The sequence below is a fragment of the Equus caballus genome, chromosome 1 (genome assembly GCF_041296265.1).
Source record: "Equus caballus isolate H_3958 breed thoroughbred chromosome 1, TB-T2T, whole genome shotgun sequence".
Taxonomy (NCBI): Eukaryota; Metazoa; Chordata; class Mammalia; order Perissodactyla; family Equidae; genus Equus; species Equus caballus.
In genome coordinates, this window is record NC_091684.1 from 115859672 (window position 1) to 115874662 (window position 14991).

General features: G+C 49.4%; 1 protein-coding gene across 3 annotated transcripts in view; it reads left to right on the forward strand.

The window, feature by feature from the left end:
* PGPEP1L (pyroglutamyl-peptidase I like) overlaps positions 1-14991 on the forward strand; it is a 41864-nt gene that overhangs the window by 17244 nt on the left and 9629 nt on the right. For 2 of the 3 annotated variants that reach the window (XM_005602824.4, XM_070267791.1), the window contains exon 3: positions 13895-14017. In XM_005602824.4, coding sequence (XP_005602881.2) covers positions 13895-14017 — 123 coding nt within the window. Of the gene's footprint in view, positions 1-13633; positions 13869-13894; positions 14018-14991 lie in introns of those variants that run through there. The other variant, XM_070267797.1, reaches the window with a different exon arrangement.

A 14991-nucleotide genomic window follows, 5' to 3' on the forward strand; every position in this document is an offset into this window, starting at 1 on the left:
AATCAAATAAAATAATAAATTGTAAAGATTTAGTTGAGCTCATCTTTCTACCAGTACCTTCAAGATACATCAAATAAACATCATCTGATCGTTAGCTTCCCTTACCAAGACCACGCCCCCTTCCAACCAGCTTGCCATCCTCAGGTTCCAGCCACCAGAAAAGTCTGGAGTCATTGCTGTCCCTGCCTCATTCCCTCTTCCTGGGAAAACATCCACATTTTGATTGTTCTCGGTTTGCAATACGGCATTTATGTGGGAATAATTGTCATCTGTAACGACTTCTCTTTAGGACCTCTCAAATCCTGAGACGCCTTCAGCAAACCAGCAGCTCAGATACTGTTACCTTTCAGACTCTCTTGCTGTCATCTGAGAAGACGACATCTAGCTCTTGATACCTTAAAAGTCTAGAACTCTGGTCCAAAAGACTTTCAGATATGGAAAAGAGTAGGCTTTGTTGAAATCCCCACTTAATTATTAGTCCTGTCTAAAAGATGGAGACGTCAGCACGAGCTAAGTGACTTACTATGAATTTAGTCTCTTCTCAGACTGCCCGCCCTTTCTACCACGTAGTTCATGTTATGCTAAGGTGATAGCTTGCTTCCTGAGACAGAGTTTTTAATCTGAATTCTTTTAGGCAGTTAAGGGAGAGAGAAGAAAAACATTCTGAGTCTTTTGTTTCTTAATAATAATCAGCCTTAAATGATCCTCATGTTAAAGAGACACGTTTCGGGGTGGCAAATCTTCCCCTTCAGTCATATTCACACAATGATGAAATCACTTAAAGATGCATTTCTCAAACCATATCCCTATCGTGAAGCGACTCATGACTGTACAAGCCAAGCAAAAGGATGCCAGCGAGTGCTAAGAGCTTTGAAGAATAGAGGGCAGGGTGAGGCAGGGCATGGTGACGTGGGAACTCCTCCAGCAGTAGTAGGCCAGAAAGGCCTCTCTGAAGACGCGACATTTCAGCTGGGACCTGAGTGACAAGGAGAAGCTGCTCTGGGAAGCGTTCCAGGCAGAGGGAGCACCTGCTGCAAAGGCTGGTGGGTAGCATCACAGGACCTCAGTAACGGAGACAGAGCCAGGAAGAGAAGCGGAGAGGAAATCGGAGGTGGCAGCCTTGTACCTCTACATTCCACACCCAAATTCCTTTGACTATGTGCCTCCAGGTTATTAGAAACCAGACCTGTGGGAGGAATGTTCTTCTGGGCTGAGATTACTTTGGGTTAATTGTTCTGCTCTGTCATTCACTGGGAAAAAGTCAAGTGTGCCAAAAGGGATGAGGGTGCATTTCCATCTCGTTGCAGAGACAAGGTTTCTGTTAAGCAGACCAGAGGTTGAGGTTCTCTGAGGCCCCCCACAGGCCTGAGGGCAGCACCCAGAAGCCTGATTCCGCCCAGGCTCCCAGATGGAGAACTGGGAACCCCCCTCGAGCAGAGGGGTATTCTTGACAGGCCATGAGGGTGTGGTGTTATTTTTGGAGCAAAACCACAGGAAATGTATTCAGAGGTTAATGACCTCCAACCATGTCCATCTAAAAAGCCAACTCTAGGGGCTGGCCCCACGGCATAGTAGTTAAGCTTATGTGCTCTACCTCAGTAGCCCGTGATTTGCAGGTTTGGATCCCAGGCGCAAACCTACATACTGCTCATCAAAGCCATGCTGTGGCAGTGTCCCACATATAAAATAGAGGAAGATTGGCACAGATGTTAGCTCAGGGACAATCCTCTCCACCAAAAAAAAAAAAAAAAAGCCAATTCTAGCAGCAGTCTCTACTGACCTTCCTTTCTGACCAGATCTCTGAATGTGGCAGACTCCCCAGTGCTAGTCTTTGGCTAGAGACAGGGGCTGGTTCCCTCCTATCCTTTCTCTTTCCCGATCAGTCCTATCCAGTCATCACAGGCCAAATGCAACTGATGAACTTATAGCATAATTTAAAAGGTAACATCCCGAATGTATAAAGAGCTTCTGAGACTGGCAAAAGAAATGGTGAATGACCCTATGGAAAAGTGGGCCAAAGGTGTGAGACGCTTCACAGAGAAAGGAATGCAAATGGCTCTTACCTACATGAAAATATGTTCAAACTTGCTCATAAAAGAAAAGCAAATTAAAGCTACACTAAGATCAGATTGGTGAAAATCCAGAAGTTTGACAGCTCGTGTGCCAGGCTGTGAGGCCACAGGCACTGTCATAATTTGGTAGCGGGAATGGAGCATGGTACAGCCCCAGTGGAGGGGAATTTGGCAACACCAGGCAACGTGATGTATGCAGTGTCCCGGCAAGCCAGCACCTTTCTAGGAAGCTCTCCCAAAGATACACCAGCAAAAATAGGGAAAGACGTGCATAAGATGGAGAAAGTGTATATAAGAAAGGGGGGTGCTAAATATGTTACATCTTGGTTTACGATAATTTAAAAAATCAAAGATAAATCGTAAAATTAAAAAATGGTGTCCTATGGAGGAGAAAGGAAAAGGAACTGGACTTCTTTGAGCTTGTTTTGTTGCTTTAACTTTGGAACCATGTAGAATATTTTATGTACTAATAAAACAAAATTTTTTTTCAAGATTTTATTTTTCCTTCTTCTCCCCAAAGACCCCGGTACACAGTTGTATATTTTTAGTTGTGAGTCCTTCTAGTTGTGGCATATGGGACACTGCTTCAGCATGGCTTGATGAGCAGCGTTAGGTCCACACCCAGGATCCAAATGGCGAAACCCTGGGCCGCCGAAGCAGAGCCCACGAACTTAACCACTCGGCCACGGGGCTGGCCCCAACAAAATTAAATTTTTAAAAAAGCAATGCGTAGAAATTAAAAGTCAATTGAGTGAATGAGCCTAACAGTGTATCCAGTCAGTGATATAACCACACAGAGAGGAACCATGATGAGGAGTTTTGAAATCCAGCCATTCACTTTAAGGACAAAAAACAAACACAAAACAAAAATATCTTAAACTTTTCAATAATCATATTATTGGAGGCAAAGTTGTAGTATTGTTCTGAGAGCACTGTGTGCATAGTGTGGGATCAAGTAAAATGTGCAGTGAAGGATGTTTAGCATCTCGACCTTTGTGGCATCATCAGTAGGTTCCCCTAAACACTGCATGTATTCAGAACCCCCCCCTCCGGGGGACAGCATGACCGAGGAGAGCCACTGAAAGGGCAGCAGTAATATCTCAGTTTTACAGACGAGGCATCTGAGGCCCCTAGAGCGTAAGTCACTTGTCCAAGGTCAAGTGTCTGAGCTGGTGCCTGAGGGGCAGTTGTGGAATTGAACCTGCACCCACCAGGGCCTAAGCCTCTTCTCCCAACTCCTACAATGTGCTGTGACCTCCAACTTGGCCCTGGGAGTACCATCTCTCCTGCCCAACCCACTCCCTTCCCTAAGACATTTATTCTCCCTGGGCATTTCCCATCCACATAGGAACAGGGCAACACAGTGTTCGGCCAAGGAATGGCTCAAAGACTACCGAAAACATGAATGAATGACTGAACGAAAGAAAACAGAGAAAATTGCCTTCTTTCCTGCTTGGACCAAAAACTAGGGGGAGAAAAAAGGGAAAATGATTCTAAAGGAGAAGCCAGGGCCCAAGAGACATTGAGAGGCCTCTGTGTCAGGGGTCCCCAGGACCACCCTCAGGCTCCATGATTCACCTGAATCCAGTCTCAGAAAAGCTGTCATACTCACTTTTACTGGGTCCCACAGCAAAAGGATCCAAATTAAAATCAGCAAAGGGGAAGGTGCTTGGAGCAAAGACCAGGAGAGCCCAGGAGAAGCTTCCAAGTGTCCTCTCCCAGTGGAGGCACGTGGATACATGTGAGCCTCCCAGCAATGACAGGCGACAACATGTGTGAAGTGTTGTTAACCCAGGAAGCTCACCTGAGCCTCGTTGTCCAGAGTTTTTACTAGTAGTCAGTCACATAGGCATGCATTGCCCGCCTGACTGACCTCAGCTGCTCAGACTGCATTGCAAAAACAGGCATCCACCAAAAATCAGTGTTAGCGTGAATGCTCATCAAACCAGTGTGCGACCCGAGGCCTCAGGCATACAAAGCTGTTCTTACCAGGCAGAACAGCCCAAGAGTTCAGAGCTCTTCTCCCAGGAGCCGGCCAAAGGTCAGTCCTGAGGACAGGTCATTCTTGGGAATGCACAGGGTTTGAGCAGCCCAGGCCTGCAGGGTTAACCCTTTCCTGCCCAGCTTCCTAAGCAGAGGTTTGCAGGCCCAATCCCACCCCCCCCACCCCCACCCCATCCTTCAGATCATTCCATTACTTCCTAGATCAGCACCTCCTTGAGGGTCCAAAATCATTTCCAAAGTGGGATTTGCAAGGTGGTCCACTGGGGTACAGGAGGAAAAGATCAAGATTACAATTTCTATGTTTCTTTACATTTTTTTTTTTTTTTAAAGATTGGCACCTGAGCTAACAACTGTTGCCAGTCTTCTTCTTTTTTTTTTTCTTCTGCTTTTTCTCCCCAAAGTCCCCCAGTACATAGTTGTATATTCTAGTTGTGAGTGCCTCTGGTTGTGCTATGTGGGATGCTGCCTCAACATGGCTTGATGAGTGGTGCCATGTCTGCGCCCAGGATTTGAACCAGTGAAACCCTGGGCCACTGAAGCAGAGTGTGCAAACTTAACCACTCAGCCACGGGGTCAGCCTATGTTTTTTAAAATTGTGTTAAAAAACATAAAATTGGGGCCAGCCCCGTGGCTGAGTGGTTAAATTTCCATCTGCTCCTCTTTGGCACTCTGGGTGTGCGGGTTCAGATCTCAGGTGTGGACCTACTCCACTCACCAGCCATGCTGTGGAGTGGTCCCACGTACAAAGTAGAGGAAGACTGGCACAGATGTTAGCTCAGGGCCAATCTTCCTCACCAAAATAAACAAACAAAAAAAATCCATAAAATTTACCATCTCAACCACTTTTAAGTGTACAGTTCAAATAGTGTTAAGTATGTTCACACTGTAGTGCAACAGACATGTAGAACTCTTTATCTTGCAAAACTGAAACTCTATGCCTGTTGAACAACAACTGTTCATTTTCCCCTCCCCCAAGCCCTGGTAACCACCCTTCTACTTTTTGTTTCTATGAATTTGACTACTTTAAATACCTCATGTAAGTGGAATCATACGGTACTTGTCTTTTTGTGACTGGCTTACTTCACTAAGCATACTGTCTTCCAGGTTCATCTATGTTGCAGCCTATGTCAGAATTTTCTTCCTTTTTAAGGCTGAATAATATTCTATCATTTGTACACACCACATTTTATTTATCCATTTATCCATCGATGGACATCTGGGTTGCTTCCACCTCTTGGCTATTGTGAATAACGTTGCAGTGAACATGGGTGTGCAAATATCTCTTTGAGATCCTGCTTTCAATTCTTTTGATATACACCCAGAAATAGGATTGCTGGATCATATGGTAATTCTATTTTTAATATTTAGAGGAACTTCCATACCCTTCCACAGTAGCTGTACCATGTTACACTCCCACCAACAGTGTACAAGGGTTGCATTTTCTCCACATCCTCACCAACACTTGCTATTTTATTTTTTTTATAGTGGTCATCCTAACAGGTATGAATTTCTATGTTTTTAGTCTAAAAAATAAGAAAGAAATTAACCTGGACCAATATTTCCTAGCTGGACTGATGATGGCCTTGCTTTGTATGTCCACAGGTCCTGGGACAGGCATGGTGTCCTGAGGGATGAGGGAACGTGTCACCCTTGGGGCAAAGGCCCTCCTGGTGATAGGGAGGTACTTCCTCTTGGAGTCACTTTTAATTTATTAAAAGTATTTCAGCCCAGTTATTGGGTTTCAGGATTATATTATCCAGTTATAATTAAACTAATCCTCCAATTACGATCAAGGAATTCACAAAAATGATCTGCAAAACCCCACAGATAGAAGATAATACGGATAACGCAAACATGAGCAAATGCGTGAAAACAGCTGAGCGGCACTTCCTCTCCCCTCAGATGTGCTCTCTGTCAGCCACATTCTGATATAAAAACAATGACACTCTCAGATGAAGTTGGCCCGAAAAAGGGGGAAGATCTAAGAAAACCACTGAAAATGTACATTTACATCCACTTAATGACAATGAAGCCCACTTGAAGTGTGTTTTGTGTCTTGAGATGTCAAGACACCAGCTAATGAGAGTGTGTGGGTGTGTGCATGCACCTGTGCACACTCAAATCTTTTATTAATAGGCGCACATGATCAAAAACTTGGAGTCAACTGCTCCAGACAGAGAGATGGGAATCATGGGGCTGCTGTTTTTCATTACTGGATTTTTCTGGAAACAATGACCCAGTAGTTTGGAAGAATCACTGAGGAGACTGAGAGTGGGCCGGCACAGTCATCACATATGGAGAATGGAACTTGGCATCCTTAAGGAAAAGAGAGTGACTTTAAACTGAATCCCAAGAGTTCCAAAACCACTTGTGAGGCTGTGATCAGCCCTAAATAGTTGACACCGCTGTTGTGGGAATATCTCCTTTGTGGCTGCTTCCTGGAACTCCTCCCTTCTTTCAAACTTATCCTTTCTGGGCCTCAGTTTCCTCATCTGTAAAATGCAGACAGTTTGAGCACCTCATCAGGAGGGTTGTGGTGAGGCGCTGTTACTGAATCAAGTTCATTTTTGCCCACTGCCCAGAAAGCCAAACACTGAGATGAGATTGCAGCGGAGAGAGAGTTTACTCACAAGGCAGCCACGTGAGGAAACTGGAGAATGAGCCTCAAATCCGCCTCCTTGAAAATAGGGACTCAGGGATGTTTATGGGATGGGGGGCAAGATGGTCTGAAGTGTGGAGATAGATGACTGGAGGTGAGGAGAGGTGAGGAAATTGATGACCTGCGCAAGCGTAGTCACACCCCATGCCTCTTCCTAGGACGCATGTTCACAAAATGGTGGCATGAGCATGATCTGAGGGTGGAGTTTTTAGCCTCTTGACGTCAAATGTCACTTATCAGACATCTGTGCAGGCTCAGTTGATGAATTTGTGGTCTCCACTGACCTGAACTGGACCAGAGAGTCCTAATTCTTGAAAAACAGCTCATACCCCCATTACCATGGTGACCCAGGCTCCAGGGAGCTGTATCTACAGGAACCTGATGGGAATCAGGTAGCATATTGCCTAAACAGCATGGTTGACAATGGGCAGGGGAACAACCGAAAGCTATATTGCAAAAAGGAGAAAAACTTTAGTTCTAGCTACCTAATCATCAATGGCTAACTGTGCCGGTTTCCACGCTAGGCACGGTGCCTGTACACAGGAAGGTCTTTCGCAGGCAGCTCGTCTGGTTACCAGAATACTTTTTAAGCTTTTAGAACCAGAAAAATAGTACAGACATGTCCACTGTGAAAACCTTACAGAGGACAGAAAGAAACAAGGATCGCCCCTAATTCTTCCCTCGAGAGATGCCCATTTCAGTATGTTTCCATTTCCACAAACGGCTGCAGGAAACAGGCCAAGAGCCTGATTTGCTGGACTTCTTCCTGCTCTGGGTTTTTCTGTGTCGCTAAGTTGTTTGTAAGACTGTTTTGAGTGTCTGTGTTAGACGCAGCTGATAGATATCCTACACCTAACACGTCAGGCCTCCGCCCATCTCTGTGGCTTCTTCCTCCTCTTGACGAGCCCCTCCCAGCTCTGGCTTTAGCTTCCTTCTCTCTCTGTGGTGGGGGAGGCGGGGATCCAGACGGGATGGTGTTGAACCCCAGGCCTGGGTCTCAGCTACCACCTGATGGCTCCCTGGTCGTCCCTTCCAACCCAGCAGATCAAGAGGAATCTGTTATGATTCCTTCTTCCACTGTCATCCCCAGAACACCGCCCCTCCACGCCCCCCAAGACCCTCAGCCAGAGCCCAGGGCAGAGATTGCATGCAAGAGGTGCCTCGTCCACATCCGACAATGGATGGATGACTGAGGGAAAGAAGAACAAGGAAGGAGGAAGGAGGAAGGGCGGAAGTGAGGAGGGGAGGGAAGGATGGGAGGAAAGGATGAAAAGACAGGAGGGAGAGAGGGAGGGAGGCAGGTCTTTGCACACATCTCCAAGCCTCACTATTCCTTTCTGGGCACGCTCCTGCTGACCCTCCAAGCCCCAGTCGGAGGCTCCTCCCTGTGGTCCTCTCAGGCTGCACATCCACGTGTGTAGGCTGGCTTAACCTTCATAGCAAGCCCTAGGAAGGAGGCCCGTTATCCCCATGTTTTACAGATAGGGAAACTGAGGCTCGGCAAGTTTCAACAATTCGCCCAAACTCACGCAGTCGGCAGTGGAAGAAGTGGGGTTTGGGCTCCTTGTCTCTTACCCCCAGGCTTCCCCAGCCCAGCAGGGGCCCAGCCTGCCCTCAAACCAGGACTCCTGTCATCACTGCCCATTTCTGGTCCCAGTCCTCATCTCCTCCGTGAATGTGACCCTCAGGCCACGCCCTGCCCTGAGCGGAGGACAGCACAGCAGGCACTGGGGGAGTCTTTCTTGAGAGACTGACTGAAGCCATGCTTTCCTGCTTCTGGTGCTAGCCCCAAGCTCTCGTGTGATAAGGGAAGAATCCGATTTTGGAAAAACAGCAACTGTTTTGCAACACCAGCTGGTGCCACAGCCTCGGTGGATTTGAAAAAAATTCAGAGAGCAACTGGTGTCTTTTTTCCTTCCTTCAGTTCCCTTTGTTAAACTTGCATGTGTTCCTGGTGACCAGATTTTGGAAGACATGGAGACAGGAAGACTTGGGAGAAAGAGGCAGAAGGCAGGGCTCCCTGCTTCCCCAGGACCTTTGCAACGGATGGGGTTCAGGCTTTTTTGAGGGATTATGGGCCCGGCATGGGCAGTCGGCACCCGAGCCTGCCCATTCCTCGGGCTGGAGCATGACCCTGGAGGCCACCTTGGTGAGGGTGGTTGCTCCGGACTCCCCACTTTAGCACACTCTGCAACTCTAGCTGAGAAAATGTGCCAGTCCGGAAAGCACAACCCCCTGGCTCTCTGGAGGCCTGCACAGAAGTGACACCCCCTTTCCTAAACAACCAGCCCTTCTCCGCAGAAGGCGTGGTGGCAGCCAGCGGCCTGGCGTCTGTTTGTGCAGCATGTTCTACTCACTGCTTCTGACGGGCCCAGGCGCATCAAATTCTAATAAATGTCACTTTTGATAAATTCCTCTTGCATGACTTTCTCAAATGAATATGGGCTAATTAGAAGCATTGATCCCCCACAGAAAGCCCCCATTATGTGCCAGCACATAATAATGTAATATTTGTGAAAACCCCTCTGATGTTTAATTATCCCCATTTCACAGATTAGAAAACTGACGTGCACCAAGGTTCAATAATATGCCCAAGTGGATCTATTGAAAGGTGGAAGAGCCAGGTCTCAAACCCATGTCTTTCTGACCCCCAAGCCCATGCCTTTCCCTGCGGAGCTACGGTTGGGGTCTGGCTCTGCACATTGCCCCCTTCTGCCCTGCGTCCTCCTCAACCCAGGCTTAGGCTGGCGATGACCCCCAGCTTGGCTTATTTCTCTAAAGTGCCCTTTGTGCCATGAGTCACAGTGTAGGTGATCCAGGACACCAAGTGTGTGTGTGCGCACTCATGCGTGTGTGCATGTTTGAGAGAGGGAGAGCAGAGTGTCCACATGAGGCAGTGCCTGGAGGCTTGCTCCATGTTTCCAGTTGGAAAGAGCTCCTCAATATCTCAAATCGGATCCCGACGGCAGTCCCGGGTCATCTGCGGCCCCTCAAGCTTTATAACGAGCTGGATGGATGAGCTGGCATGTATCTCAAACTCGACCAGGCCTCATCTCATTAGCAACTGGAAGGCCTCTATTGGTCAGCCCCGGGGCTGCTAGAACGCAATACCACAGACTGGGTGCCGAAACAGCAGACGTTTATTTCTCACAGTTCTCGAGGCTGGAGAGTCCCCGATCAAGGCAGCAGCAGCTTCGCTTCCTGGTGGGAGCCCTCTTCTTAGGTGGCAGACGGCCGCCTGCTGTGTCCTCACCTGGCAGAGAAAGAAAGGCTCTGGGCTCTTCATCTTCTTGTAAGGATGCTAATCTCATCCTGGGGGCCCCACCGTCCTGACCTCATTTAAAGCTAATTACCTCCCAGGGGGCTCATCTCCAAATACTGTCACATGCCAGGTTAGAGGGGACACAAACATTCAGTCCCTAGAAGCCCCCTACACGGATACATCCAACCACCCCTCCTGGTGACCTCAGAACGGCTGCAGACCTCCATCGCTGTGCAAGCAGCTCGGCCAGGCCCACGCAAGGCCTGTGGCCAGGGGAGGCTGCAGGTGCTCTCCTGTCGGCCCTCCATCCTCCAGGGGGATGTCTGCTGGGTCCAGTTGGTCTTCCCCCTACTTGAAGGGCTCCAGGGGGACCAGCAAGGGTTGGGACTTCCAGCCCCGCAGCGTGAGTGACAATGGTTGCTTCCTCCCAGGGGAGGCTGGCTGCACCTTAGCAGAGTCCCTGTCACTGGTGACAGGGCAGATCCCCCAAGCTGCAGGCTCTGCCTTCATCAGGACAACTGTGGAGGGAAAGAGGAAGAGGGTGACATTCTAATTAGGAAGAAAAAATATACCAGGAAGATACAGGAGAATAATTTCAAGGCAACACGTGAACAAGTTCAAGTTTATAGTGGCCCACAATTCCTTATCTGAAATTCCGATATCCAAAGACCTGTAAAAATTAGAAGTTTTTAAAAAGTTATTTGGTGGCAAAAAGTGACCTGAGTTGATATGAGGCAACGTGTGACATCTGTGGCTGGTTATGGAGTGCAGCGCCAGACCAGCAGCTCCGCTGGAATCCAGCCCGTGGATTCTAATGTCAGCCTGAAGTCCAGTGTGTTTGAGCACCAGATCAGAAGCTGGAAAGGAAATACCTGATGAACAGAAGTGGGACCTTCTAATCTCCTGGGCCTCATCTTTCAGATAAGTAAAATACACAGGGGACTCAAGTCTAACGTCAAATGCCCTCCCTTCCACGCCAGCTCTATGAATGCCAAGGAGATCTACGGTTTGGCTTCCCTGCACTTTCTACTTTGGCAAGAGTGATGCTCTCATGGACTAAGAGAGTTATGGATTGAGTTGTGTGCCCCCAAAAGATGTTGAAGTCCCCACCCCCAGTACCTGTGACTCTGCTCTTATGTGGACAGGGTCTTTGCAAACAATCAAGTTAAGATGAGGTTGTTAGGGTGGGCTCTAATCCAATATGACTAGTGTCCTCAGAAAACAGGGAAATCTGGACACAGAGACAGACATGCCCAGAGGGAAGGCTATGTGAAGATTGGCGTCATGCTGCCACAAGCCAAGGAGAGTCTAGGGCTACCAGAAGCTGAAAGAAGCAAGCTAGGATCCTTCTACAGGGCTCAGAGGCAGCACCGCCCTGCTGCCACCTTGATTTGGGACTTCTTTCCTGCAGGACCCTGAGATGATAAGGTTCTGTTCTGAGCCATCCCGTCTATAGTCCGTTATCATCACAGCCACAGGAAACTGACTCTCCCCGAACCCAGCCCCTAAACTCAGGCAGCAGCTGGAGGGTCTTTGACAAGACATCCAGAGGCTCTCTCTTCTCTCCTTCCTCAGCTGGCTTGAGGTGGGCTGGAAAGAAAAACCTATGGTGGAGAAAAAAACCGGGGTTCCTGTTGTGGCTTGCCTTGTCTGGGCTTTACGTTAGAGCCAGCTCTGAAGCAGAGCTGCGTTCTTATGTGAAGAGGAGGCATTGACCAATCACTGCTGGGCTGGGGGGTGGGGGGACTGGGGGAGTTGCTGAGCCAGAGAGGGCCTGCCCCTGCCCGGCTCAGGGTGGATGTCTCTGTCCCAGGGCACTGCTTTCTTTGCAGGCTTACTGAGCATAATTAATCAATGTTTCCATTGCCAACCAAACTAGGACAGCTCTTCAGGGCACAGCCCTGAAAGCAGATTCCCAGGCAACTCTATTTGGTTCTGAGGCTCCTGTGCAGCCTTTTCTCAGAGCCAGACCCCATGAGAACTCTGCTGAGTAGAAGAAACTCATTCTGCCCGGATGGTTGGGTTCCAAGAAGCAGCCCTGAGCCAAGCCAAGGACTCCTTATCCTCATGACAGAGCCAAAGGTGACCCAAGAGTGGTGCCTTCCAGCCCCCACTCCCTGAATTGGGAGCATCCTGAAGGAGCTGGGGCCGGTGCAACCTTGCTCAACCCCTGCAGGACAGGGGACCCAGATGGCGTCACAAGGAACTCGGGCTTGTCTAGAACCCCCTTGGTCTGTTGGGCCCTTGGAATGTCCAGCTGGAAGCTCAGCCCACTTCCTCTATGGCCCTCCAGCCCACTGCCCTGTGTGGCCTGGCTCTCCTTCCTGCCTCCCACCATCAATCAGGCAAATGAATTCTCCCTCAAGGCCCAAGTGGGGATGTGGTCTTGGCATTTACTTTTGGAAATGAACAAAGCCTGAGCTGGTCAAGGGAACTGGGCTTCTGAGGTGGTATCTGGAGGACAGAGCAGAGCCCCTCAGGAAGGCTGACCTGGTTGAGGACAGACCTGAGACACCAAAAGTCAGCCAGAAGGAACACAGCCCTCCTGTGGAAAGCAGCACAGGCAGACCCACATCTGGACACGCCATCCCCGCCCGGCTCCTCCACAGCCCAGGGCCAGGCCCTGGAATCTCCTGCCTGCAATCTTAGGGCAGACCAGACAGCCCTTGCTGTACCCTCCACCCAGCGATGCATGCTCCTGGATGTCCTGAAATGCCAGGAAAGGGAGTCAAGAAAAATGGAGATGCTAATCCAAAACCATCTTGCTGACAAGCACGGCTCCTGGTACAGGGAAAGGATTTGGCCTTTTCAGGATGATCTTTAGTTTCCTAATTCAACTTTTACCAACAGTGAAATGCACACCTCTAAGATCTCACTCTCCTGCTTTTCTCCCTTCCAAACTGTCTGCCATTTCTCCTGCCCTTGGAAGAGGATGCTCCCTGACCTTGAGTTTTCTCCATAGCCCTTCTCCTCCTCTCCCTGTGTGGGCGACATCTAGATCTCACCTAGACTCGTGGCTTTTGCTGCCCTGACTTGCCAGCGTCTCCCCAGAAGCCTCTCTGTGAGCTCCAAGCACACAGAGCAGAGGGACCAACTTCCTTTGGGTCCTTCAAACTCAGCAGTCCAAAGTCAACCCTAAGGAGCCCTCCAGCCCACTCCGCCGCCTCCTCCATCCTCAGGAGGCAGCTCTGACTCATTCGCGCCTGTGCACAATGCTTAGATGGCTTCCTTTTGCCCTAAGGATCAAATCCAACCTCTAAGACTCAATCTGGCTTCCACAGACTTCTCTAGCTTTGTTCTCATCCTTCCCTGATGTGTAGTGCCGTCGATACATTATTGGGGTGGTGGGTTACTTCTCAAAATGCCTGGGGGTGCTACAGGCAGTTAATGCACGGATCCAAGTCCAGGGTGCTAAACGCCCTGTCCTTGGAGGTGCAGGGCACACAGAAGAAGGCTTCTGCCCTCCACCCCCAGCCTGCCGCCGCCAGAGTGCCAAGTCATACCACGTTTCTCAAAGGCCTCAGGCTCTCATGCTGCCCTGTTTCTCTGCAGCTCCCTCTGCCTGGCACGCCCTTCTCCTCTTCGTCACCTGGCTCACCCTGTTCTGTGCCTTAGAACTCCCTGCATCCCCTCTGTGAACTATGTCCCAACCCGCAGGCTGGATCAGACATGCCTCTGGGGTACCACACCTCGATGGGAACGGCTTCCTGGGGCCTCCAGAGGCAGGAACCATGGCGCTTCTGCCGGCCCCTTGCCACTGTGTGAGCTCCTTGAGGGCAGGGTCTAGGCCCACGGAAGACCCCTGGGAGTGGCATGGATGATCCCAAGTGTTGGCTTTTCAGGGACTCCCCCTGGCCCTCCATCAAACGAGGTGAGTCTGCCTGCTTCTTTCTGCAGGAGCTCTCCAAGCTGGGCCTGGGGAGTGACAGGGAGGTGGAGCTGCGGACTCTTCAGCTGCCTGTGGATTACAGGGAGGTGAAGCAGAGGGTCACCAGAATCTGGGAAGATCTTCAACCGCAAGTAAATGACAGCTGGGGAGGCGGTGGGGCAGGAGTAGGCGTAGGAGGCTGAAGACGTGGTGGAGCCCCAGAGCCCAGGAACCCCTGGACCCTCATTCTAGGGTTGATGGCTGAAGTGCACCCTGCCCCCACATCCCACCAGTCAGGTCCCAGCCGATTTTGTAAGGTCCTGGGTCTGTTTGCAAAAGTTTAAGCTGAAATATAGCATAGCTCTTGGAAAGAGACTCTGGAGAGAGAGAAGGAAGAAAAGAAATGAAAGCTTTATTCCCAGTCAGGGCTCAAAGACAGTTTCCAGCTAACAGAGAGGCAGGCCACTGGGTTAGGTCCCAGCCCTGCCCGTGCAGAGCAGGTTGGCTGTGAGGTGGGACATGAGGCGAGGACCTTTTGGGCCTTGGGGAGTAGTTGGAGGGTCGCTCACACTGGGAGGTGGGAGAGTAGCCCATCCGGGGAGGGCCCATCTTCATCACACAGCCTGTTTTATTCAAACAGAGTTAATACATAAAAAAACGGGTACAAATATCCAAAAAAACGAAGACCAGATGATGAGATTAACAAAACCTACACCACCAAACCATTAAGACAACACCCCAAATGTTTTGATAAAACATTCAGCAGCTATTTTTCAAAGAGGAAGAATAATCATCTAAAAAAGTTCGAACAATATTTTGTTAGGCTGTTCCTAACTTCCTTTATTAGAGTTTCATAAAAGAGATGGAAGATTGCACTGCAATGCTAAGCTTCTCCAGATACCAGCTTCAATACCAGCTGGACCCCAGGGAAAGAAAGGGAGTATGCCACCCTGTGAGAATATTTTGAAACACACAAGTATTTGAATTAAATGCCACATGGGTCTCTGTCCAGCTGTTCTTGTTCCAGCACATTCGTTAGGGGAGCAGGCCGGGATCACGGCTGCAAGGCAGATCTGGGGTGTGAGATGATTGGCACTCGAGCTCTCCCTCAGCTTGGCCCTTCTCC